This window comes from Oryzias latipes, chromosome 13, assembly GCF_002234675.1.
Source record: "Oryzias latipes chromosome 13, ASM223467v1".
NCBI lineage: Eukaryota > Metazoa > Chordata > Actinopteri > Beloniformes > Adrianichthyidae > Oryzias > Oryzias latipes.
Genome location: NC_019871.2, coordinates 4,606,859 through 4,633,531, shown reverse-complemented (window position 1 = coordinate 4,633,531; position 26,673 = coordinate 4,606,859). Strand labels below are relative to the sequence as shown.

At 39.4% G+C, this 26,673-nt stretch overlaps 1 protein-coding gene across 1 annotated transcript in view; it reads left to right on the top strand.

Annotated features, from left to right (window-relative positions):
• Positions 1–26,087, top strand: part of myo7a (myosin VIIA) — a 33,513-nt gene extending 7,426 nt beyond the window's left edge. Inside the window, exons 12-45 of the mRNA XM_023961764.1 lie at positions 355–492; positions 844–1,002; positions 1,335–1,427; positions 5,420–5,514; positions 5,597–5,681; positions 5,800–6,018; positions 6,474–6,581; positions 7,262–7,471; positions 7,596–7,802; positions 7,884–8,060; positions 8,229–8,318; positions 8,415–8,542; positions 9,065–9,191; positions 9,287–9,406; positions 11,415–11,588; positions 12,602–12,829; positions 13,017–13,184; positions 14,001–14,118; positions 14,707–14,833; positions 14,993–15,162; positions 16,761–16,951; positions 17,732–17,856; positions 17,981–18,138; positions 18,787–18,940; positions 19,021–19,176; positions 19,388–19,493; positions 19,611–19,724; positions 20,555–20,642; positions 21,735–21,841; positions 21,937–22,122; positions 22,210–22,326; positions 23,063–23,146; positions 24,251–24,370; positions 24,468–26,087. Of these exons, the coding sequence (XP_023817532.1) occupies positions 355–492; positions 844–1,002; positions 1,335–1,427; positions 5,420–5,514; positions 5,597–5,681; positions 5,800–6,018; positions 6,474–6,581; positions 7,262–7,471; positions 7,596–7,802; positions 7,884–8,060; positions 8,229–8,318; positions 8,415–8,542; positions 9,065–9,191; positions 9,287–9,406; positions 11,415–11,588; positions 12,602–12,829; positions 13,017–13,184; positions 14,001–14,118; positions 14,707–14,833; positions 14,993–15,162; positions 16,761–16,951; positions 17,732–17,856; positions 17,981–18,138; positions 18,787–18,940; positions 19,021–19,176; positions 19,388–19,493; positions 19,611–19,724; positions 20,555–20,642; positions 21,735–21,841; positions 21,937–22,122; positions 22,210–22,326; positions 23,063–23,146; positions 24,251–24,370; positions 24,468–24,560 (4,740 nt within the window). The 3' untranslated portion in view covers positions 24,561–26,087. The remainder of the gene's footprint in view (positions 1–354; positions 493–843; positions 1,003–1,334; positions 1,428–5,419; positions 5,515–5,596; positions 5,682–5,799; positions 6,019–6,473; positions 6,582–7,261; positions 7,472–7,595; positions 7,803–7,883; positions 8,061–8,228; positions 8,319–8,414; positions 8,543–9,064; positions 9,192–9,286; positions 9,407–11,414; positions 11,589–12,601; positions 12,830–13,016; positions 13,185–14,000; positions 14,119–14,706; positions 14,834–14,992; positions 15,163–16,760; positions 16,952–17,731; positions 17,857–17,980; positions 18,139–18,786; positions 18,941–19,020; positions 19,177–19,387; positions 19,494–19,610; positions 19,725–20,554; positions 20,643–21,734; positions 21,842–21,936; positions 22,123–22,209; positions 22,327–23,062; positions 23,147–24,250; positions 24,371–24,467) is intronic.
• The last annotated feature ends 586 nt before the right edge of the window (positions 26,088–26,673 follow it).

Genomic DNA, 26,673 nt, shown 5'->3' with positions numbered 1-26,673 from the left:
GGATAAAACTTGATTTAAGATCATAATGTTTTTATTGTAAAGCTAGATTTTACTAAAGAATTTTGGGCTATTAGTGAACCGTTTAGGTTCAATGTACTTAGGGTTTGTATATTATAACATATTGGGGACTAACATGAACATGCATATTAAAATAACTTACTTTTTTGGAAAAATATTTTCAAACCACATGTCTTTAAGATTCAAAACAAACTGAATCTTCTTTCATTTAAAAGTTGAAGTAAAAATAATGTACCGTACACAGAACAAAGGCTGTTGTTATAATATAGTGAGTCTTTGTTGTTTTTGACATTGTGTATGCTGTGCGTGTGTGTGTGCATGTGTGTGTGTCTTCAGGGGGCAGAGACCAGGAAGCGCTCTCCCACTCTGAGCAGTCAGTTTAAAAGATCTCTGGAGCTGCTGATGAGAACTCTGAGCGTCTGTCAGCCCTTCTTTGTCCGCTGCATCAAACCCAACGAGTACAAGAAACCCATGGTGAGCATCTGCACTTCGTAGACCTTTGATACCGTTTGTTTTGGGGGGATTTGATGGAGTTGGGCCATGATAGAGGAAACAAACCGGTGTCATGGAGAGGAAAGGAAGCCGTAGGTTACATATGGTGTCAGTGTTTTTATGTATGTGTTGAACGAACTGCTTCTCTAAAAGAGAGCAGTTGTATTTTTGAAAGCAGATTTCTGCATTGATGTTCCAGAACTGTTCTTTTACCTGATCATGAAAGGTTTCTGCCACACTTTGAACACCCTGGAGATGATCCTCACAGGGTTATCAGAGGTTTGTCAAACCTGACCGTGTTGACTTGCAGATGTTGTGTTTTCTTTCTTGCAGCTGTTTGATAGAGAGCTGTGTGTCCGTCAGCTGAGGTATTCCGGGATGATGGAGACCATTCGCATCCGTCGTGCCGGATATCCCATCCGATACACTTTTGTGGAGTTTGTTGACCGATACCGAGTGCTCATGCCTGGAGTCAAACCTGCATACAAACAGGTGCTATGATGACGATGAACACAAAAACCGGCTGAGTTCCAGTTTTATCTACTGCACATGTTTTTGCACTTTAAAGCTTTTGTTTCTGCTCCTTCTCTGTGTTCTGATCTTTCATTTTATGTGTAACGCTGTGTTTTGGGAGAGCAGATAGTTTTTTTTGTGAACACGCCCCTCAACATTTACTGAAAAAACAAGATTTCTCTCTGTGTTTGTCCAGACTCCAATAAGACTTTGAGATCCTTTTTAAACAATAACACGTGTTTTTCAGGGAGACATTTTGAACCCCAAGGATTTTAAGACTTTAGGAGTAACTTTAGAATTTCTGTCGTCAGGAGGACCTCAGAGGAACCTGTCAGAAGATCGCAGAGGCTGTCCTCGGCAGAGACGACGACTGGCAAATGGGAAAAACCAAAATCTTCCTCAAGGTAGTCCTGCATTAAAAGCGTGTTAGAAAGCATGGTAACCCTTGTGCTATCCTAGGCACTTTAACATTGGGAGTTGGGTCATCTAGACCCACTAGACAGTGCTCTGAACCTTTTTTCTTCAATGATTTGTGATCTTCATTGGTGTCCATGGATTACATGAAATCTTTCCACCTTTATCCACCTTTATCATGGTGGGGAGAACATGTCAATGTAAGGGTGGGGTCATCTAAGATAGCACAAGGGTTAAACCAGTGATTTAACAAACAGGTAAGCCTGAAATATAGTAGTTATTACTGTTAGAAAAAAAAACGTAATCACATAGTGTAATTAATTTTGATTGATGTTCCGAGTTCACTGAGGAAAACACCTAAAGCGCTAAAAAACAAACTTTGGAGAAGCAACTAATTTACATTTGACAAAACCAAAAGGCTTTTCTGGGAAAAATGGCAATAAAAAGAGCAACAAAAACAGATAAAGAAGCTGGAAACCAGAAGCGTAAATACACCAAAGAGGATGGATTTACCTGGATACAGTCGCTGTAAATTCTCAAAAGAAAGCAGGTGAGGCTGTGACCTGGCGGGAGGAAAACCAACAAAAACACAACTGAAATCAAACAAAGAAAAACCAAACTAAAGGGATAAAATCCTCAAAAGAGATGCATGAAGTTTCACTCTTTTCATTTCTGTAGATGGAGTGGAGGCTTGTTATCATTAATTGTCTAACATGAGCTCTGTGATGATGAAGACTTGAACTCATAATGTTTAGGACGAACAGTTTGGAGAGAAAAAAAACCCACCTGAGGGTCATTTTAAGTCCTTTTCTGTGTGTTGGGATGAGTGAGGGCAGCTGCTGTCAAAGCAGCCGTGTCTGTTTGTCCCCAAATGAAATCATTGTCTGCTGATGTTTCAGCCTCTGCAGTTTGTTTTTGTTCTGTGGAGTGGCTTCTGTCAAAACACAGACTCCCCCCCCCGACATTTCTCTCTAATTTCAGATCACTTTGACATGTTTTATTTTGGAGGTCAGAGTCAGACTTCCTGTCTCTTCTAAAGCTTTGAAAATTCTTTTGGAGCAAAACGTTCAGTTTCTGTCCAGAGAACTTTACTCATCGTTGAAGGACAATTTAATTCTACAAACAAGTGCTTCATTTAAGTGCAAGGGGAAAAGTAATAAATGTCAGTTTGATTGTAATTAATATATCATAATTAGAGTATCAAAAAGTTGTACTCAAGTTATATTAGTGTTAATTTAGAAGTATATTACTAGAGTAGAAGTACGTATTCGATATGGCACATATTTTATTTTTAAATGGTTACTTGTGTAAATTGTGGTATTTTTATTGAATTAAAATAAAAATGTACGTTTTTTGACAAAAAACTAACCTCTCCTTGTTATTGTTTGTTTGGTAAAAACAAGGCTTTGAGGCACTGATAAATAAAATAATAATAATCAATAATTAATCCTATATGCTGAGATTTCTAACTTTCTTTGGGCAAAAACTAACAATCGTAATCAAATATTTACGCTTTTTCTTTAATTTATTAAAAAATCTTTCATCTCACAGTCTTTTTCCCCCAGATTGTATGATTTTTAATTGTTGCATAAATGTTTTACCCATCATGCATCACTGCTGCTTTATCAAACAGCACTTTTGTGGGAGCTGGGGTTTTTTCTGGTCAAAGCGAAACTTTTAAAATTACTTTTAAAAAACTCTATACTGTCCAACACTCTATGCATTTATCAACCAAAACTCTGTAAAAAAGGAAAAAGGAAAAAACAAGTTTTACTGAGAAACAAATGTAACTAAAGGAAAACAGCAGCTGAGTAAGATCGCTACTAGTTTTCCATGTTTTATCTACTCAAGTAAAAGAAACTTAAACTACTCTAAGGAGTAAAACTCTTACAAAAACTTATCAAAGTAAAAGTAACTCATTACTTTTGACCTCTGTTTGTAATAGACAAGGTTTAAAATAATTCAGAAAAACTACCAGAAAAATCTCAAATTCAGTGCAGAACTAAAATGAGACAACTGGGATTTCTGTTCAGAAAACTGTCAACGTCCATTATTTAACATAAAAGGTACAATTGTTTCATAATAAAAGACAAGTTAGAGGAAAAAAAGATTCTCCAACACTCACTACGATGGCAACAGTGAGATTTCACAATCTCTGCTTTTTTTCTGGTTCAAATTCTCTGTCTGACTGACAAAAGATCTTCTTAATAAAGTGAAATTACCCTTGTTTTGGGGGAAAAAAATAATTTTATTTAAGGGAAAAATTCTAGATTTTTTTTCTTGAAATAGAAATTCCCGATAGAAGATTTTCTTAGCCCATTGGCTGATTTATTTTTACGTTTTTGTGGTTATTTAAAGACATTTTGACATTTTTGACTCATTTCTATGGATTAGCAGTTTGGTGCTGTTAGTGTTGAGTTGGTAACTTGAGTTAGATTTGTTTCTGAGGTTTGGCGTAGCCTTTCAAAATCAGAAAAATATTTTTCGCTTCATTAAAGTTTTAATATAGGTCAGGGGTCTGCCAAGTTTAGCCCCTAAAAGAAGCGTTTTCCCCCAAACCCAGTGAGAGCCACAAAGTCCCACCGAACTGTTCAGAAAAATTAACTATTTATACTTTTATAGCCATCAAGCCATTCCTTTAACATGTAGCTTTAAAAATGACAACAATTGACTTATAAGAGTGTTGTATTCCAATTTTACGACTTTTGACAACAGCACATGCAATTTCCTTTCAAAATAAAATGCATCCTGCGTCAAAGACGGCTCTCCTGGAGTCGATTTACTTGCACTTATGCTTTAAGAACTTTTTCTCTGAACAGCAACAGGACATTTAAGGAGTTTAAACTTTTTCAAATGACAAACCACCCTGACGATAAGTCATTTTATCATCATTTTGCTCAGGTTTCTGATGTGTGTGCATTTGGGAGGGATGGTAACGCTCTCAATGCATCTTGATTTAGTATAATGTCACCTTACAAAAAAGGTTGCTCAGTTTAAAAATCTAAAAATATAGAACAAAATGTAACTAACAAATCAGTTATTTAAGCTAATCATTTAAGCCAAAGAGCCACAATGGAGTTATGACGGAGCCGCATGTGGCTCCGGAGCCTCAGGTTGCAGATCCCTGCCTGATCTAGATCAAGGATTTGAGTCCACACTCACTCTAAAGGGGAGGTGTTTTATTTAAACAACTGCTATACACAGGAATGTTCGAATTACACTCAATGTGTTTCATTTTTGAGGCCACCAAAACCCTGAAAGCTTGAAAAGGACGTATGACTTTATCAATGCATCTTCTTCTTGAATCGACTACTTTGGTGTCATTTTATTCTTGATTTTTGCTGGATTTTCTGCCTGAACGTGCCTGATGATCAGTAACCCGCAGAGCTAGGCTTTGAGTTTTTCTGCTCGAGGTGAGCCGCTCAGCCGGACAGGAAGCAGGACAGGAAGGAGAAAGTGCAGCGGTTAGGATCAGGGCAGCCCCCACACTTCCCCCCACCGGACGCAGTCCCACCATTTAGAGGCTGGATGAGCCCTAAACAGGAAGAAGCTGGAGCGTGGTGGCTTCATTTTCCAGCTTTTAGTTTGTCATTATATACAAGACAAGAGAAAGTGTCATGTCTGTGAGTTACAGGATTATCTGTATGCAAATTACTTCAAAATCAATGGTTTTTCTATCTTGATGAAGGAAAAAACATTTATTTTGAAATGTTATTTTCCAGTGAATCCATCATGAAAAGGTATCTTCATTTAATTGACATTTTTTATGTTTAAAATAAAAGAACTAAACATGTAGTTCAAGAACTACACTGTGCTTCTGCGTCACTACTTGTCCTACCACAGAACCTGTTGCTTCCTGCCTGCCGCACGCCGTGGTCACGCCGGCGTGCTGATGTCAGCATTTAAACTGATGAGTCAGAGCGGAGAAAGAAGAAAAATCTGCTGACTAAGCTCATCGGTGTTTGCTCTCCTGTGGATTTAGGATCACCACGACATGCTGCTGGAGATCGAGAGGGACAAGGCCATCACGGACAAAGTCATCCTCATTCAGAAGGTGGTCCGGGGTTACAAGGACAGGTGGGTTCTGAAGAACCCTGGACCCAGCTTTTTTCAGAGTCTCAAACATTCTGATACATTCTTCATCCATTTGATCCATCAGATCGAACTTCCTGAAGATGAGAAAGTCGGCTGTGTTCATCCAGAAGACCTGGAGAGGCTACCACTGCCGGAAGAACTATGGCGCTGTGAGGAGCATCCATGTGTTTGACGTCCTCACATCCATCCGTTTGGACTGCAGCATCATGTGGGAGACGAGGAGATGGTCAACCTTTCTCCTGCTCCTCTTCTTCTTCTTCCCTGCAGATGCGAGCGGGCTTCTCTCGCCTGCAGGCTCTGGTTCGCTCCAGGAAGTTGTGTGCGTCCTATCACGTGGCCCGTCAGCGGATTACAGTCTTTCAGGGGCGTTGCCGTGGTTACTTGGTGCGCCGGGCGTTCAGACACCGGCTGTGGGCTGTCATCACCATCCAGGCGTACACCCGAGGAATGATCGCGCGTCGACTGTTCAGGAGGCTGAAGGGCGAGGTAACGCTGTTCGCCATCAGATTGACAGAGTTACAGGAATGTGATCACGTTATTCAGCTTTTTTTCAGCAAAAAGCTGTGTATCTTCACTTTATGTAGATCCGTAGACACCAAACATACTAAAAGATGTTTAAGTGGCTAAATTTTCGTTTAATATGTTCATTTTCCACTCTAACTAGTTTACTTTGAACAGTTTTTGCTTTAATAAACAAAAAAAGGTTCAAATGAACCCAAGTCAGGTAGTTTTTGACCAAACTCCAAGGTTAAAAAGGGACTAAAAAACTCAAGAAATAACCATAACTTGAAACCATTTTAACCCAAAAAAATAGTTTTGCTTCAGAAATGTATCCCAAACATGATTAACCTATAGGAATTGGGTTTTACACATTCACATTCACGTTTGAGACTGTAGTTTAGAAGTTCTGTCTCTAATCGGACCCGTTGGTCCGCTCTCAGTACCGCAGGAGGCTGGAGGCTGAGAAGATGCGTCTGGCTGAGGAGACCAAACTGAAAAACCAGATGTCAGCGAAGAGAGCGAAGGCTGAGGCTGAACGCAAGCACCAGGTGAGTCAATGTGGAGGTTCTAAACGTTCTCCGACGCCTTCATACGGAGCCGATTTCCAGAGGATTCTCAGCCTTTAGTCACAAATCAGAATATCCTGTTTACAAAATAAAAGTCTTTTAAAAACCAAAACCAAAAAACATTCTTCTTCTAAACTAATCCGTTGGAAACTTTTACTGTTCAGGTCAGACAGACTTTGCTCTATTTCTGTTTCTGTGAGTTTGAGAAGTCCTGAACGTTACGTCAGCATCTTCATTATTTAGTTACAACATGTCTAAGAAAATTTTCCATTGTAACTAGAAATGTCCAGAAATGTGATCAAAAACTGTTTACTAGATTAAAAAAAAGAAGAAATAGATAATTTCTGAATATTGTTGTTCATTTTGGTAAATTAAAAGTCACATCCTGCTTCTTGAAAAACGTCTGCAGAAGATAAATCAGTTTTGTAACCGAGAGGACACAAACGTGGACTCAAACCCACGTTTAAATCTTAAACTCTTTGTAGTGTCTGAACATCTGCAGTTGGAGATGATGCTTTTCTGTGAACGTCAGCTTAGTTTTCTCCCTTTATGCAAATTTTTAGAAAAAAACATGGATGAAAAATCTTCACATGCGTTTGTTTGTTTGCCCTTTTTTTCCATGTTTGCTTCTTCTCTTTCGACTTCCTGTTTCGTATTTTTAGGAGCGACTGGCCCAGTTGGCCAAGGAGGATGCTGAGCGAGAGAAGAAGGAGAAGGAGGAGGCTCGGAGGAAGAAGGAGATGGTGGAGCAGATGGAGAAGGCCCGGAAGGAGCCCGTCAACGATTCCGACATGGTGGACAAGATGTTCGGTTTCCTGGGAACGACCAGCTCTCTGCCGGGTCAGGAGGGACAAGCGCCTGCAGGCTTTGAGGTGAACAAACTTAAGGAAAACAAGATGAATCTTTTTCTTTCCTTTAAATTATAAAGAAACTGTTAAATTTGTCTTAAAATAAGACAGGACACTGTATGACTGTGAAATACTCGGTCTTCTGCAGGACCTGGAGCGCACCCATCATGAACTGATGGAGGAAGATCTGGACGAGGCCCTTCCTCTTCCAGATGATGATGAAGAGGAGGATTTATCAGAGTACAAGTTTGCCAAGTATGCAGCGACGTACTTCCAGGGCACCAGCACGTACACGTATGTCAGAAGACCTCTGAAGCAGCCGCTGTTGTTCCATGACGACGAGGGGGACCAGCTGGTGAGAACGACGCCGACTCGATCGTCTAACTTCCAACTTTGAGTTTCACCTGATAAATCTGGCGTCCTCCTGCCGGCGCAGGCCGCTCTGGCAGTCTGGATCACAGTTCTGAGGTTCATGGGGGATCTGCCAGAGCCCAAGTACCACACAGCCATCAACGACGGAAGTGAGAAGATCCCAGTCATGACCAAGATCTATGAGACGCTGGGAAAGAAGACCTACAAGAGAGAGCTGCAGGCGCTGCAGGCAAACGGAGAGGTGAGGTGGCAGATCTGCGTGAGCTGTCGGAAAAGTGTTTTTAAGTTTTGAAGGCCCTTTTAGAGTAGAGTGGGCGTGGCTTCCTATGTAGTTTGCACGTTTTTTGTCTCGGTAAATGCTCTTCTGGCTTCCTTTTCTTGAAGTTCTCTTTTCTCACTGTCCCTCCAGACGCCTCTCTCCGACAGCAACAAGAAAACCAGCGTTCGACACAAACTGGTGTCCCTCACCCTGAAGAAGAAGTCCAAGATCACAGAGGAGGTGAGGAGAACCATAAACACCTGACCTCACTCACGATGGATTCTTCTCAGTTCTGGCGTCAAAGTGAAAAACGGTTATGATGCGACACTTTTTCAGGTCACCAAACGCCTCAATGATGGGGAGTACGGTCTCCATGGTAACAGCATGCTGGAGGATCGGCCAACATCTAACTTGGAGAAACTTCACTTCATTATCGGCAACGGAATCCTGAGACCTGGACTGAGGTGAGAGCGGTTCTGAGTTCCCGAGAGGGTACGAGAGTTCATCTTGAGAGTGTAATGTAATGTAATGTAATGTAATGTAATGTAATGTAATGTAATCTAATCTAATCTAATCTAATCTAATTAACACAAACTAAATTAAATCAAAATTAAGTTAAATAAAGTTAAATAAAACTTTATTTATTTATAACTATTTTGTTTTGTTTTGTTTTTCCCCCTTCTTCATTTATAAATGTTTGCATGCACCTTCTCACATTCAGATGTGACAAATGTGTCAGCCTTTTTATTTTAACAACTGTCCATTTGAAATTTAAATCATTTAATCTTACAGATTTTTTTAGGCTTTATGATTAAAATTAATAAAATATTAATTTTAAAACATGTATGAAGATGACACAGCTCATCTAAACATTATTAAAAGTTATTAAATGTATGACATTTAACTAAATTAAAATCCCTCAGTACGTTTTCTACTTGATGTGAACAGAATTAACCCTTTAACTGTGTGTGTTGATGGGTCATCAGGGATGAGATCTACTGCCAGATCTGTAAACAGCTCACTCAGAACCCGTCCAAGAGCTCTCACGCCCGCGGCTGGATCCTCATCTCGTTGTGTGTCGGCTGCTTTGCCCCATCCGACAAATTCGTCAAGGTCAGGAACCTGAGGGTTCACAGAGTTTAGGATGGTTTGGTTTCCTGCGTGGATCCTGAACGCTCCTTCTTCTTCTTCTGGTTTTTCTCTGACAGTATTTGAGGAACTTCATTAGCAACGGGCCGCCGGGCTACGCTCCATACTGTGAAGAGAGGCTGAGACGGACTTTTGTCAACGGCACCAGAACTCAGCCTCCATCCTGGCTGGAGTTGCAGGTCCAAACTCCCATTCATGATAAAGCTAAATGTGTTGAATGGCCAATCTGCTTGTGCTATCTTGTGGGGTCCAGATGACCCTACCCTTACATTGACGTGTTATTCCTACAAGGTGGATAAAGCTGGAGAGGATTTCATGTAATCCATGGACACCAATGAAGATCACAAATCATTGAAGAAAAATGTTCAGCGTGGGGTCTAGATGACCCCACAAGACAGCACAAGGGTTAGTGGTTGGTCATTGAAGATACCCAACTCCACATTGGCTTTCATTGAAAAAGCATTTTTGGATTAAAAAATCAGCTAAAATCCAGAAAAAGTATTTTTATGAACATTTTAGGGTGTTTTGAGGATTAACACTTAACGTCAACCCTTTTTTTCTTCTTATTCTATTTCTGCCCAGAAATTTGGATTTTGAATAATTGACAGAAAATCAAAATGATTTGCAAAAAGATGTCTTTTTAAATGCTTAGATGAAATACACAGCAAAAATTGCTATATTATTTTTTATGCGATATAGACAGTGTAACCCTTGTGCTATCCTAGGCACTTTAACATTGGGAGTTGGGTCATCTAGACCAGTGTTTTTCAACCTTTTCTGAGCCACGGCACACTTAACCTTAAAAAAAATCCCGCGGCACACCAGCATTCAAAAATTTAAAAAAAAGGAGAAACTCATAGTCTGTATTGATCTACAGCCCCTCCACAATCTCACATGCATTTTTGAGATAATTGTTACAGAAAAAGCTGGAAACTGCAGCTGTTTTTTTCTAAAAGATGCAATAAAAGTTAAGTTAGAAGATTTAAAAACAGTTTGATGTGTGTTCGTTGGTTTCAAGACGTTTAACAACAGATCTCCTTGTGCGCTGTCACTCTCACAACCCAATGCATCATGGGAGATGTAGTGCATAAAACGGGCGGAGATCGGTTTTCGGAGCTTCATTGTTTTGTTCAGTTGTTCCACGGTCTGATACCGGATTCTGTGGAAAGCTACACCGCTAAAGACGAGCTTTAGCTGGTATTTTTGTTAGAACTGAGCGACTTTATGAGCTAAATCGGGACAAGGAAGTGAAGACTTTAACCACCTCTGATTGGTCAGACTGATGACATGTAATTAAGCCCCCCAAGAATGATTGGTGGAGACAGTTAAAGGGACGGGACTTTTCCAAAATACAGCCGAAGCTGCAGCTGAATCGTGGTACAGTCATTCTTATCAAAATGTCTTTAATAAAATAAAATAAACGCAAAGAAAAAGTATTTTACGATCTTTTATATTCCTAACTCCTCAGTGTTTTATCAGGGCCTGTTTGGATGAACAGAGAGCTGAAATCCTGGAGATGGGAAATGTTTTTAGATCAGTTAATGAGGGCAATTTCCAACGGCACACTTGACCATCTCCCACGGCACACTGGTTGAAAAACACTGATCTAGACCCACTAGACAGTGCTCTGAACCTTTTTTCTTCAATGATTTGTGATCTTCACTGGTGTCCATGGATTACATGAAATCTTTCCACCTTTATCCACCTTTGTCATGGTAGGGAGAACACGTCAATGTAAGGGTGGGGTCATCTAAGATAGCACAAGGGATAAATGATACTTTAGGTGAAATGTTTCGTTTTTGCTTACAACAATGTTATAACAAAATTATAATGAATTAATAATCAATACATTTTCTTTTCTTCAATAAAGCAAGTAGTTGTTCTAAAAAAATGAACAACAATAGATGAGTTACTCTCACTATAAAGTTTAGGAAATGTGTAAAACCTTTCCCGCCAAAAGTGTTTTTTAAATTTCACGGAGGCAGCCATTTTGAAATGAGCAGGAAAAGCCCTTCTGCTCCCCCTAGTGGAATTATAATGAACTACAGGGCAGAAACATGGAGCAGGTTTATATAGTTAAGGAAGGTTTGGATCATTCTAATGAGATAGGGGTCTCAGAAATGCGTGCATTAAACATAATATGAATGGTTATATACGGTTTTCTGACTAATGTTTTGAAACATCCAGGCTACCAAGTCGAAGAAGCCGGTCATGCTGCCGGTGACGTTTATGGACGGCACCACCAAAACACTGCTGACCGACTCTGCCACCACGGCCAAGGAGCTCTGCAACGCCCTGTCCGACAAGGTCAACCTGCGAGACCGCTTTGGCTTCTCCCTGTACATCGCTCTGTTTGACAAAGTAAGTACATCATCAAAATCTAAAAGTACATCAGCATTTTTTTTTAACCAGCTTGTTTTGAGTTATTCATTTGTAACCTCTGAGGAAAGTTTTTAACTGCGTTTGGAGAAACTATAAGCAGAAACACATTTTTAAAAGGAAAATATGCTTTTATCGTTTTATAAATTTTAAATTTTTTCAACATTTCCAAAGAGATCCTGTCACCAAATTCCTAAAAATGACTTTAAACCTCTGAACCTCACTGAGACAAACTAAACCCAGATCTCTTATTTTATTTTAAAACAATAAAATAAAAACCATCAACAAAAGCACAACAAGGAACGACAATATTTAAAGTTTGAAAAAGGCTTTTTATGGACCCCAAGCCCACCTTTTTTTTTTTAACTCAATTTAAACTTAAATTCCTACAAATAGTATTTTTACAAACCTACAACAAATAAAAAAAGAAAATAATTAATTATGATCAACAGGAAAATAACAGAAATCTTGTTGACTCCCTTATATTTATATATTAAATCGCCCTTTATAATTGTTTCTATAATTTCTTATGCAGGTATTCCAAATCTGAACGTCTCTTGTGGAGATCCAGTGAAGTTTAGCATTTGTTCTCACAGCTGGTTTCATAAACATATTGGATCCTCTGAGTCTGCATTTATTTTCTCTTAAATGGATCAGTTTGAGACGGGTTTGGGACGCCGTCCCTAGAAGACTCTGTGGTGGCTTTTAAAAAGATTATTGTTTTAAAACGTGCAGGAACGCACAACAACAGAGCGACTCCATCAAGAAAATCTATGGAAACATTCATTTTTTAAACTTGATTCCAGTTTGCAGCTTAGTTGAATCTATTAATCCCTGGTTTACTAAAAGTCCTTTAAACATCAGTTATTTTTTAAGAGATTTTATTGCGTTTAATCCGTTTAAATGAATATTTAATGAATGACTAATCTCGGCGAGATGACCTATTGACCCCTTTTGACGTTTTGTCAGCAGTTTAAGTCTGTTATCTCCTGCAGGTGTCCTCCTTAGGCAGTGGAAACGACCACGTGATGGACGCCGTGTCGCAATGTGAGCAGTACGCCAAGGAGCAGGGAGCTCAGGAGAGAAACGCCCCCTGGAGGCTTTTCTTCAGGAAGGAGATCTTCACGCCCTGGCACGATCCAACCGAGGACCAGGTCGCCACCAACCTCATCTACCAGCAAATCGTCAGAGGCGTCAAGTTTGGAGAATACCGCTGTGATAGGGTGACAGCAGCTACCGCATTTCAGGCTTGAAATGACTTCATATCTTCTCAAAAACTCCAGTTGTTTCTGTTCTATCTAAGCTCCTTCTGATGGTCCCCACTACAGTTCCACACTTACTTAGATATCCTGCTGTATAATCTCTTTGATTCTTACATTCCTGAAAGCACAAACCTGCTGGTTTCTGCAGGATGACCTGGCAGAGCTGGCCTCGCAGCAGTACTATGTGGACTATGGTTCGGAGATTCTTCTGGAGCGTCTGCTGAGCCTCATCCCCTCCTACATCCCCGACAGGGAGGTCAGCTCCTCCAAGACTGTGGAGAAATGGGCTCATTTCATCATGGCTGCTCACAAAAAGGTACTACCCAGTGTTAAAGGGGATCTGCAAGTACTTTTGATATCTAACTGGAAACTTTTTACTCCATTTATGGCCTAAATGTGATCCCGGTTAACAAAAAAAAGATGTTTTTGATGTTTTTAACATGTTCTTGTGGCATTTTTCCCATGATGAAAGACATATATTAGAAAATTTAACTTTAAATTGTGTTTCTGGGCATTCTTTTATTCAAATTGTTGTGAATCAGGAGCACATGAAAAAAAAAAATGCTGTTTTTTTTTTTAAACAAAGGGATGATGGGAAATCAGGGCAGGCTTACTCTATGCAAATAGTCCCGCCCACAACTCGGATCATCTACTGCCACGCTGCAGAAACTATGTCCTAGAAAACAACAAAGGTTTTTAATTTTGGCTAAAAATGGCGTAATCACAACTAAAAGACCACTGGGAACGCTTTGAAAATAGATCAGAAGAGGATCGGAGTGGGACTTTATTTTTTGTTTCCTTACCAAAAATACACAAATTAAAAATATTTAAGGTTTTTCATTTAATCCACTTTTGGAGTAAAAAAACATAAAAAAAACCAGAGTATTAATTACGGTTTTATAGCCATAGAATTTCGCAAACCCACATCTGTTAATCAAAAGTAAAAAAAAGTTTGAGAATACAGTCCTGTAGTCCCTCAACACAGGACAACGTTTGGAGATTTATTTAAATTATTCAAAATAAATGCTAAATTTTGTCATATAGCATTAATATTGAGAGAAGAAATCGTACCTCTGAGGCTAAATAATATATGTATTTTTAAACTAACCAACACCTCTGCTGGTCTCCAAAGGGCATCTACACCCAGAAGAGGTTCGACTCCCAGAAGGTGAAGGAGGAAGTTGTGGATTTTGCCCGTCACAAATGGCCTCTTCTCTTTTCCCGTTTTTATGAAGCCTTCAAATTCTCAGGTAAAAACATTTCATGCTTCAGGAATCGCTCATTGAATCGTACTTACTTACACCGCAGAAATATGGGGGATGGTTTAAAGAGGTTATTTTCATCACCTTCGTTCATCATTTTCATTGGAGTTTTTTTTAATGGAGAATGTTTTGGCATTTTTGTGATTGTCTGCTTCCTGTTTTCTCACTGCAGCTGCTAAATTACCTCTTTGGTTTAATAGCAGATGTTTCCGTGTTTGTTTGTTCCTGTCCTCTCAGACTCTAACCGGAGTCTGCTTCTTGTTCGGTTTGGTTCTGCTTTGATTTTTTTTTTTTTATTAATCTTTCACTTTAAAACAAGTTTTCCTCTCCACTCTCGCCCATTGCTTTCTCGATATGGAGAATAAACCCAAAACCCTTCAAGGCAAATGTTTGTCTGTTATATAAGCTGTCATTAAAATACAATTAAGACAATTGAAATGATCTGAACTAGATTAGATTTAAAAAAAACACGTCTCTAATGATTGTTTTTCTCAGAATCTTGGTTAGTGCAGCCGTTTTATAAATGAACAGAAAAATTGGAATGATTTTTTCCTGTATCTTTTTTGTGCCTCTCAGGTCCTAATCTTCCCAAAGACGACCTGATCGTGGCGGTTAACTGGACCGGGGTTTATTTCGTTGATGAGCAGGAACAGGTCCTCCTGGAACTCTCCTTCCCAGAAATCACTGCAGTTTCCAGCAGCCGGTGACTGTTTTTCAAAAATTCTTAGTTTCCTAGCATCTTAAGAGTTTAGTTTAAATATAGTTTTAAACTTAACTCAAAATTTGATTTAATCTTAAATTAGTAGAATCAGGAGACCCTTTCTTAGTTTTTTTCTTCATGTTTTTGTTGCTGTTTTATAAGGGGAGGAAAGATGCAGAGTCAGAGTTTTACACTGGCAACCATCAAAGGAGAAGAGTACACTTTCACCTCCAGCAACGCAGAGGACATCCGGGATCTGGTGGTGACTTTCCTGGAAGGCCTGAGGAAGAGGTCAAAGTTTGTGGTGGCGCTGCAGGACAACCCCAACCCCGGTATGTCCTGTGATCCTTTGATGTCCAACAAAGTCCCACCCCGATCATCTTTAGATCTATTGTAAAAGCGTTTCTAGTGGTCTTTTGATCAGTCAAAAAAAAAGAAAGACGTTATTTTTCCAGAACTTTTCCAACAAACGTAGCTCAAAAAACATTTTCCAAATTTAAAAACCACACAGCAAGGAAAAAAAAAATTATATGACTATGCAGTTTTTAGTCAAAATCAATCACCTGTGCCACTTTCTGGGAGGTAGTTTCTGCAGAGCGACAGTAGTTCAGTAGAAATTCACTTCTAAATGTGGGCAGGACTGTTGGTGCGGAGCAAGGTCGCCCCCCTTCCCTTCCCCAAAGTAGAACAGAGCAGGGAGCTTTTGACCCGCCCAGCGTCTTTTCAACATAACAAATATGATCTTTTTAAACTGCATTTATTTTTGTCTGCTTCTGATTCAGAACGATTTGAATAAACAAACACTCAGAAATGCAATTTGGGGGTGATTTATTTTTTACATGTCCTCCATCATGAAAAAATATGTTACAAACAACCTTTTCATTGGGGTGGGTCTTTAATTTGCATTAAAAACAACTTCCTCTTCTTTAATGTCATGGTCAAAAAAAGAGATTTAAAGATGAAAGAGACTTTTTGCATATAATTTAGGCGGGACTACGATAGGGTTAGGGTGAAAATACATTCGGGCACTGCAGCAATGGGCATTTTTGACACACTGATCCCGTGTGGCCAACATGAATTTCCGTTTATTCTTTTGGTTGGTCACACGGGAATAGCATTGGCTTTTAATAAAAAAGGAAAAAAGCAGATCTGTGCTTTACTAGGATTTGATGCGACAGTAAACAGATGAGATGATTAAGAACTATAAATGCATGAAGGTGGACTGTGAATGCACATTCTCAGCTGTAAACACCTCATTTTGGACACGAAATGGACACAGAAAATATGATCAGTTTTCACTTTAAGGAAAACTTAAAGGAATTACAGCAGTTTGTGAAGTTGCCTTCAAAATCTCATATAATAAATAATAAGTTACTTTCCATGGATTCAAATAATCTTTACTTTGGCTAAAGAAGATCAGAAACAACCAGATTTTCTGTCTAGTTCAGTTTTTTAAACATTTTTGTGGATGAAAATGATTTGTGGGACATTCCAGACGGTGAGGATCTGGCTTTTTAAAAAGAGGAAGATTTTACTGACAGCTACATTTATAACTGGCAAATGTAGGATAGTGAAGATCCTCAATAAAGGTGAGAAACTTTTGTTTTGGACATTTAGTGAAATCACTGGGAAACTTTTTGAAATGGAAAGTATTTAAAATAGAAGGATTCTCATTCTGACAAACATTTGTACTTGTTTTCATTTCTATTTCAAAAGACTCGTTTGGCTGTAAAGTGTAACTCGGTTTGTCCGATTTTGGTTTCAGTCTCCTGTAAAAGTCTGTGGTTAGTCTCTGCTCTGTGGAGTTCTACACCTCTTGTGTCTTTTGCCTTTGATCTGATCCAGATGAATCTAAAACATTTAAAAGTTGGATCATTTCTTGTTCATCTCTTTAAAATTTTCTTCAACTGTTTTCTTCTCGTCCCCACAGCGGGGGAGGAATCAACGTTCCTGAGCTTCCTGAAGGGAGACCTGATCGTTCTGGACCAGGACACCGGCGAACAGGTCCTCAACTCCGGTTGGGCACATGGGATTAACGAACGGACCAATCAGAAGGGAGATTTCCCGGTCGACTGCATTTATGTCCTGCCTGCTATGACCCGTCCTCAGCAGGACATTGTGGTGAGATTTAGCTCTCCTTACTCCATTTATTATTATTTTTTCTTAAATTCAGAAAATATTTAGGTGTTTTTTTTAAGTACTTTTCCTTACTAAAGAAAGTTATAAGATTTCAGAATTGCCATCTTCCAATTAACAAAAAAAAAAAGCAACAAAATAAGAACACTTAAGAAGGCTTTCAAAAATGGTTTTGAAACCTCTAAGAGAGAACAAATGAATCCAGAAACATTGTGAAAACAGAATTAAGGACAAAGCTGGACAGCTGCTTTATGACCAGAGATAAATGGGGCATCAGCAGGTGAGTCTGAGATCTACTGACTGTTTGGGTGGCACCAGAAAGCTGGAGCTTAAAAAACAGTCAAACTCAGCAGTGCGAATGTTAGCTTGAGGCTGTAAGCTAGCGGGAGAATATGTAAACAGATGGATGATGGGAAATCAGCAGTGGGTTACTTCTGCGCCAACAGCCACAACCTCAGAGACAAATTTCAGTTAAAGTCTTGCTGCTCTGCAGAAACGATGTCCTGGAAAAACAACACAAGTTTTTTCATTTAGGCTAAATAGGTCATAATCATTGTTAAACGACGACTGGGAACACTGAAAATAGATCAAACAGATGATCAGAGTGGGACTTTAAACTCAACTTTTTCATTTTAAAAAATCTACGCCGAAAGGTTTTAATTACCACGATAGATATTATCATTTTTCAGTCGAAAGCACCTATTAATTGTTTTACTTTTGCTTTTGAATTTAAAATCAAAAAGTGAATGTGAATCAACCCATCAGGCGCTGATTACCATGACACCGGACCAGCGGCAGGAGTCGGTTCGGTCCTCGCAGATCATCCTGCCGGACACAGAGGGCAAACTGAAACCTTACACGCTGGAGGAGTTCTCCTATGACTACTTCAGGTACCTTCACTCAGAAATAATAAACACAAACGGTTTTCCACATGTCTTTAAACAAACCCACAGATTTAGTGTTTCCCTAAAGGTTCAGTTCAATCTTTGTTTTCATCGATCTGCATGTCTGCAGGCCTCCTCCTAAGCACACTCTGAGCAGAGTGATGGTCACTAAGAATCGTGGGAAAGATAAGTTGTGGAGCTGCACGAGGGAGCCGCTGAAGCAACCACTACTGAAGAAGGTGGTCAACCACGAGGACCTGGCTCAGGAGGCCTGCATGGCTTTCATTGATATCCTTTGAAGACGCATTTACAAACCCACTCCAAAGAAAATGGTGTTTTTAACATGTTCTTGTGATATTTTTCACACAGTAGAAGACATTTATGGGAAAACGAATCCTAAAGCTGCACTTCTGATTATCTCTTTATTCAAATTGCTGTGAATCAGGGGAAGACGAAGAAACGCTGTTTAAAAACGCTTCTAGATGTGACGTAGGAGCTACAATTAGAAGGTCACAAACTCCCTGCTCTGCTCCATTCTGATGTTTTCACTTACAGACAGATGGATGCATGTCTTTAGTTTCCTCGTCTGAGCTGGAATCTGGTTCAAAACTGGACGACTGATTTTGCTCGCCATTTTTGTTGCAGCACTATTGTTAGGTTGGGGCTATAAGGTAGCGGGGAATAATGTAAACAAACGGATGATGGGAAGTCAAGGCAGGCTTACTCTGTGCCAATAGTCCTGCCCACAACTCAGAGAAGAATCTTTGATGATCTCCTGCCACTCTGCAGAAACTATGACCTAGAAAACGACACTTTTTTTCCCAAGTTTCACTTAAAATGACCAAATCTGGAGCTTTGAAAATAGATCAAAAGATGATCGGAGAGGGACTAAAAATTCAGATGATAACCTGGTGAATTTCTTGACTTTAAACCCACCTATGATGAAGTACATGGGCGACTATCCGTCCAAACGGACACGATCCGTCAACGAGCTGACAGACCAGATCTTTGAGGGGGCGCTGAAGGCCGAACCACTGAAAGACGAGATCTACTGTCAGATCCTCAAGCAGCTCACAGACAACCATGTCAAGTACGTTGGTGAATCCTCTCTACGCTGAACAAAGCTGCAGACCTTTTTCCAGACGCTGAGCGCCTGCTGTGCTTCTGCAGGTACAGTGAGGAGAAAGGCTGGGAGCTGCTGTGGCTTTGCACCGGCCTGTTTCCCCCCAGCAACGTGCTGCTCCCACACATCCAGCGCTTCCTGCAGTCCAAGAAGCACCACCCGCTGTCTGCAGACTGCATGCAGAGAGTCCACAAAGCTCTGCGGTAAAAGCCGAGCCTCACACGGGTTTTCTGTCGGCTCCACGAAAAGCGTCAAAGACAGAAACAAAATAGAACATTTTAGCAAACATGTTTTTAAAAAAAAAGAATTAATATCAATTGAAGCCACACGCCTTACATGTTAGCATTAGAGCCAAATGTTCACAGTTTAAACAAACTGTAAGCAGGATTAACCCTGTTCTTGTCTTGGTGACAGTAATGGATCCAGAAAGTATCCCCCTCATTTGGTGGAAGTGGAAGCCATCCAGCACAAAACAACCCAAATCTTCCACAAAGTCTACTTCCCTGATGACACAGATGAGGTGCAAAATACTAAAAATGACTGTCAATCAAAAAAAAAAAAAGCAAAAAGAAACCTGCATTTAAAAACGTAAAGATTTAAACGAAAATGTGTGTTTTTTTGTTTTTTTATCCTGCAGGCGTTTGAGGTGGAGTCCAGCACCAAGGCGAAGGATTTCTGCAAGAACATCTCGACCAGACTGCTGCTGAAATCTGCTGAGGGCTTCAGCCTCTTCGTAAAGATCTCAGACAAGGTCAGAGGTCAACCCTCGGATGTTACACAACAGAAAGACATACATAAATGATTACTTAGGGTGGAGTTTCTGGGATGTCCTCCTCTTCTGCACTGCATTTGTTTACTTAAAAGAAAAGCTGATGTTTCAGGTTTCAAGTCACTAACTGACGTTTTCCACCTAAAGATCGGAGCAGAACAGATTTGATTTAAAGGGCATAAACCATGCAAAATCAATTTCTTGAGCTTCCTCACATTGTGACAGACTCTTCCTGGAAGAGTCAGCACCGCCCCCAGACTAACACACACACAGACACACTTTCTTCATGGAGCTAGCGGTGGACGGCTTTCATTCTCTATGCACAATCTGCACATCCATCTATGCAAAAGTTTGGATGTCGTTTGTTTTTGTGGGCGAAATGCGAACACTGTGCCTCATTCCAGCTCCTCAGAGCTTCGAGCTGGAATCTGGATCAAAACTGTACGGTAAGTTCCCATCATCCGTCTGGTTACACACTGTAAACATATGGATGATGGGAAGGGGGGCGGGCTTTCTCCCCATCAACAATCCTGCTCACAACTCAGAGGTGAATTTCTGATAAAATAGATCGAAAGATGATCAGAGAGGGTCTTTAAACCAAAGAACAGTCACAACAGAGAGATCTGTTCATAAACCAAGTTTTATACCTACAAATGTAGCATTTTTAACTTAATAAGTGTTAAAGATACCTTGAAAAAAATCAGGTTAACCTTAAAAAATATGTCTTTGACGTGAATTCATGATCATTTGTGCTAAAAGCTCTGCTGAATGCTCCATTCTCTTACATGGAACATTTACATGTTTGTCGGCAGGTGATCAGCGTCCCGGAGGGAGATTTTTTTTTCGACTTTGTCAGACATTTGACTGACTGGATCAAGAAGTCTCGCCCAGCTAAAGATGGTTGGTATCCGCTTCGCTTACGCCTCTAAAGTTGGAAAAAGAATTCAGACGTTTTAACTTGACTAAACGTTGTTCCTTGGCTGATGGTGTAGAGTTTTTCCTCTTAAAATATTATGAATTCATTTTTTTTTTTACTCCTTTTAAAAACGGAGTAAAACAGCCTTTCCAATGTGCCAGAATAATAGTAGACATGGATTCAGCAGCAGTTTCTGGTGAGGTTTCACAGCCCGAGTTTTAGCCTGTAAAGTATCTTAGTATTTTTGAACTCATGTTTAACTTTTGTTGGCACAAAACGATATAAAACATGAACGGGCTGCACCCATAAAATCCAGTTTTGTTTTTCATTTACTTCTTAATAATAAGATTTAATCTACAAAGTGGCTTGTATAATATATTATACAATTATTATTATACAGTCAACTTTATTTATCGTACAAAAAATATCACATGGGTAAATAAACTTTTTGAAAAGTTATCTAATTGCAAAGTTTTAATCTAAATGCAGTCATTTCTATGTTTTAAACCACCAAAGTAGAACCCGTGTAACCCTTGTGCTATCCTAGCCACTTTACCATTGGGAGTTGGGTCATCTAGACCCACTAAACAGTGCGCTGAACCTTTTTTCTTCAATGATTCGTGATCTTCAGTGGTGTCCATGGATTACATGAAATCTTTCCACCTTTATCCACCTTTGTAATGGTATGGAGAAGACGTCAATGTAAGGGTGGGGTCATAGGATAGCACAAGGGTTAATATCATTTAGCTCTTTTAACATTGGTTCTCCACATTACATTCATTTTCTGAAGGAACGCTGCAGGAACTAGTGCTGAGTCAGCGCTGGTTTCTGTTTCTACAGTTTGTGACGGACGGGATTTGAGCCTTTTTTTCTCCCAGTTTCAGGGCAGACCGCTCCACTTGGCCACTGAGCTAATCTGCTCTTCGTTAACAATTGTGCCTAATTTGTGTTCCATTTATTTTTCCAAAATAAAATAAAAGGAATAAGTTCCCAAAACAACTCTGCTAAATCAGTTTCTGCTAGTTATTCTTTCATATTCTTGACTAAGTGTTTTGTTTTATCCTCCAACTCTGCAGGAATCGTTCCCTCTCTGACCTATCAGGTGTTCTTCATGAAGAAGTTGTGGACCAGCACAGTTCCAGGGAAGGACTCCTTTGCAGACTCCATTTTCCATTACTACCAGGTCATTTTTATCACATTCATTTTTGATAATCCGCTTAATTTTTATTTATTTTTTTTTAATGTTCAGACTCATCTGTTTTACGTGTTTTATGTTAGGAGCTTCCAAAATACCTGCGCGGCTACCACAAGTGTTCCCGAGAAGAGGTTTTCCAGCTTGGAGCGCTCATCTACCGTGTCAAGTTTGAGGAGGACAAATCTCATTTTCCTACAATACCCAAGATGCTTCGGGAGCTGGTACCTCAGGATCTCATCCGCCAGATGTCACCAGATGACTGGAAACGGGTAAAAAAGTCGAACCTGCGGGATTAAACCTCATTTTCTTTTTAATAATCTTCAATTTCCCCACATTTCTTGTGGCAATGATTACAGTCCATAGTGGCGCACTTCAACAAGCATGCGGGTAAATCGCGGGAAGAAGCCAAACTGATGTTCCTCAAGATCATCTACAAATGGCCAACTTTTGGCTCCGCCTTTTTTGAGGTCAAGGTAAATGTCACTTCCTGTTGGTTGCCTTTTATTAAGTACAAAAACTCCACATCCTAACAAAGGAATTTTTTAAATTTCAGTTTAATTCACTTGTTTCACTGCGATTTACAAGGTTTTTTTTTTTTAATCTAAAAAATTCCATATAAATTAGTTGTCCCCCCCCCCATTAGCTGTTTGTTTACATTTAAATCCCTGTTTTTCTTGCCAGAGCAGACAAACACCTCCTGGAAAAATCCCTCTTACTTTATTCATGTTACAAAAATTATTTAACAAGTTTTACAGTTTTTCCCTCCTGATTTTTTTCAGCTTAAAGCTTTAGATTTAGCTTTAGATTTATAAAAATTGTTTGTCTGCTGCTGAAGTTTCTGCAGATCTACTTTATCTTTTTCTTTTAAAGGAAATTGTGGAATTCTCCTATATTTTCTAGAGCGGGGGTCCCCAAATCCAGGCCTCAAGGGCCGGTGTCCTGCTGATTTTCCAGAAAATCTGCCTTATTTGCTGCTGATTACCTTGATCAGGTGTGTTTAGCCAATAAGGAGCTTCAATGGCAGGTTGGTTGGAAAACATGTAGGACACCAACCCTCGAGGCCTGGATTTGGGGACCTCTGTTCTAGAGTGTCAGAGGTCAGATGTAGTCAAATCAGAAACTATCCTGATATCCGTGTGTTGCTTAGGAAAATAAACATTTAAATCACACATATGCTCTTTTCGGTGTCACATCTTGTTTTGTTCTTAGCAAACCACTGAACCCAACTACCCAGAAATCCTGCTGATTGCCATCAACAAGCACGGAGTCAGTCTTATCGACCCAAAGACGAAGGTTTGTCTTTTACCCATAATCCTCATACATGCTGTTTGCTTTTATTTCAAATGAAGCTGACTGCAGCTGCTGTCATTCGTTGAAATGTCAGGGAAGGAAATCAGCAGAATTCACACACATTTTTAGAGTTTTGAACCTAAAACTCAGCCCACCCAAATGATCCATTCTTTTAGTTATTTCTTACCTATTCCCTAGATCTTTTCCAGAAGGGATGAACCGTCTCTAACATCATCATGTTTATAGATCTCAGAGAGCTTGGAGAATTCCCAGCATGAATCAGACCAATTCTCTGAGCTTTTTTCCGATGTGATTCTTGCCTTCCAGACACTCAAATTGAACATTTGCTGCTGAATTTGGGAGTTGCATTTTTTTCAAGAATTCAGGTGCTTTCTTTCATCCAGAAACCCTCTGAAGACTAAACATTTGGCTTTTATTATTTTGCACAAAAGAAACAAAAAAGTTAATTGTTATTACGTTTACCAACACAGCGAACGTACAGTGACCAAGAACCGCCATCACCAAAAAAAGAGTAGTTGTGCAAACAAAAAAATACTCTGCAAATAAAAAGAAACAATGTTGCAAAAAAAGAAAGGATTTTACAAATACCTGCGACCTGTCCTCCGCCCACAAGTGACCAGGAAAGGCTCCAGCAGCCCGGTGACTCCGAAAGGGAACAAACAGTTTAGAAGATGAATGAATGAATGAATGTTACAAATAAAAAGAAATGCTGCCGCAAATCAAAAGAGATTTTGTTGCAATAAAAATAAATGATGTTGCAAATGAAAAGGATTGATGTTGCAAAAAAGAAATTGTGTTACAAATAAAAAGAAATTATGTTACAAATAAAGAGAAATGCTGCCGCAATTAAAAAGAAGCACGATAAAAAAAATCCTTTTATTTATTTAAGAAGTTCCTTTTTTTTGCTGCAAAGACGGGTCGCGGCTACCGTACGAACAGCCCACCTTGCCTCTTTTGTTATTTACTCGTTTAATCTTTTTCACAGGAAAACGGTCAAATTGTATGCGTTCTTTGTTTAAAAGTACATTCTTTTGACTTTTCTGTCTTGATTTATTTTGTAATGACTATTGAACACGTGCCTCGCAGGACATCCTTACCACACACCCCTTCACCAAGATCTCCAACTGGAGCAGCGGGAACACCTACTTCCACATCACCATCGGCAACCTGGTGAGAGGCAGCAAGCTGCTGTGTGAGACGTCGCTGGTAGGTGATGGCAGGATCGACACACCAGGAGTATCAGAGTCGAGCGAAGACAAACTCCCTCCTGTGTGTGTGTGTGTTTGTGTGTTTACACCTGCAGGGTTACAAGATGGACGACCTGCTGACCTCTTACATCAGCCAGATGCTGACCACCATGAACAAGCAGCGGTCGGGGCGGGGCCACAGCAAGTGAACGTCTTACTGGCAGGAGGCCACTGAGCTCATCCGCCTGCTGCGCCCCATTGGTCAGCACTGCAGCTGGGGGCGGACCTTCGCCCATCAGCTGTGGTGGATGAGTCGCAGTCCTTCTGCTAGTTCAGGCGGGTCGGAGCTCACCGCTGAGAGCAGCAGCAGCAGCAGCGACCCCGGCGAAGGCCCCAGTAACTATTATCACTACAGTTTCAATGAACACGACTCGTCCAGTGAGGATGACTACCTCTGACGGTGCAAACTCTCCGTCCTGTTTTTCCCAGTATACACCCTGACTTTATACATTTTTTGGCTTTTTTTTTTTTTTGTCACAGTTTATAGTACAGCTGTTCCAGGACAACTGCTTTAAAAATATGTCACATCATTTATTTATTTTTTTAGAAGTTTTAGGAGTGAAGTTTAGTGGAAAATATAGGAGAACATCACCCAGTAAAGCCCACTTCATCAAAGTCTTGACTAAAAAAATTCACATTGTTTGAAATTAAGATGTTTTTGTAATCCCTTCTGACAAAATCCAAAAGAAAATTTAAAATATTATTTTTATGTATCAGAGAAAATATTAATTATAATACATTTACATAATTGGTTCTTCCTCACAGCAATGTTAGTTTAAGATGCAAATTTTCTGAAAGGAGTGTTTAGGAAAAAAGCATCTTATTTACCCACTGTCTTGTTGTAAGTGAATTATAAAGAATTGTTGTCCATAAATTTTCTTCCTTTCAATAAAGCAAGTAGTCCTTTTAAAAAATGAATAACATAGATGAGTTATTGTCACCATAAAGTTGAGAAAATAGTAACATTTCTCCCATCAATAGTGTTTTTGAGATTTTACAAAAGCAGCCATGTTTAACCCTTGACCCCACCCTTACATTGACATGTTATCCCTACCACGACGAGTTAAATGAGCAGGACAAGCCCTCTACTGCCCCCTACTGGAATGACGAGGAAACAGTAGATCAGGTATTAGACAAAGCAAACAGAAATGTATTTCGTGCTGAATAAAATTCAGATTTTAAGATGAACTTTTGTAGCCTAGGAGAAATAATTGTAATTTAAAGAAAAAAGCTTTCATTTTTCAGCCGTAGCTTGTTATTTTATATAAATAAAGACAAAAACATAGTTAAATGAAGAATTTTGACAGATGGTCTGCTGCTCCTCTAAAGCTGTGAGATGTTTTTTTAAAATCACTACCATTAGATGTAGGCTGCAAAATATGATTATTTACATTTCTGGATATTTATTTTTCTTCTGCAGCTAACACGATTGAATAAATTAACCATATAATTAATACATTAACCATACATGAAAAGGAGGACATCAAAACTGACAAACTTTTAGTTGGATCTTTTTCTACAGAAAAGTTGATGGAGTTTGTGAAAATTTGAGCGTCTTTATGAACCTTTGAATCCAGCTGGTTCCTCTTGGAAACGTTTCTTCTCAGTTGTTTGATGTTCTCACGGGACGCAAACCTGCTACGTCAAATGCTTTTATTTTTCAGAGATGTTTTTCCCTGAATAAAATGTTCCAAATATTAACCTAAAACAAACAAGATATGAACTAATTTATGTTAAGAAAATCTGTAGAATGAGAAAAGCGTTTTTGTCTTAAACTAAAGTTTCATTATTTCATGTATTTTTGTTGTTGTTTGTGTTGTTTCCTTCTTTCTTCGTTTGTATTTATAATAGGTGTTGTTGTTTTTAAAAAAAAAACTTTGGATGCTTCTAAGTGTACATACATTTTGTTGAGTCTTATCTTTGGATGTAGGCGGGAAAAACACAGAAAACATCTTCATCTGCTACTAATAATTGAAAAACAGCAAAAAAGAAAGGATGCAAAAAGACCTTTTGGGGGAAATGTGTCATCATTAACCCTTGTGCTATCTTAGATGATCCCACCCTTACATTGACGTGTTCTTCCTACCATGACAAAGGTGGATGAAGGTGGAAAGATTTCATGTAATCCATGGACACCAGTGAAGATCACAAATCATTGAAGAAAAAAGGTTCAGAGCACTGTCTAGTGGGTCTAGATGACCCAACTCCCAACGTGCCTAGGATAGCACAAGGGTTACACTAGAAACATTTTGAACAACTGAA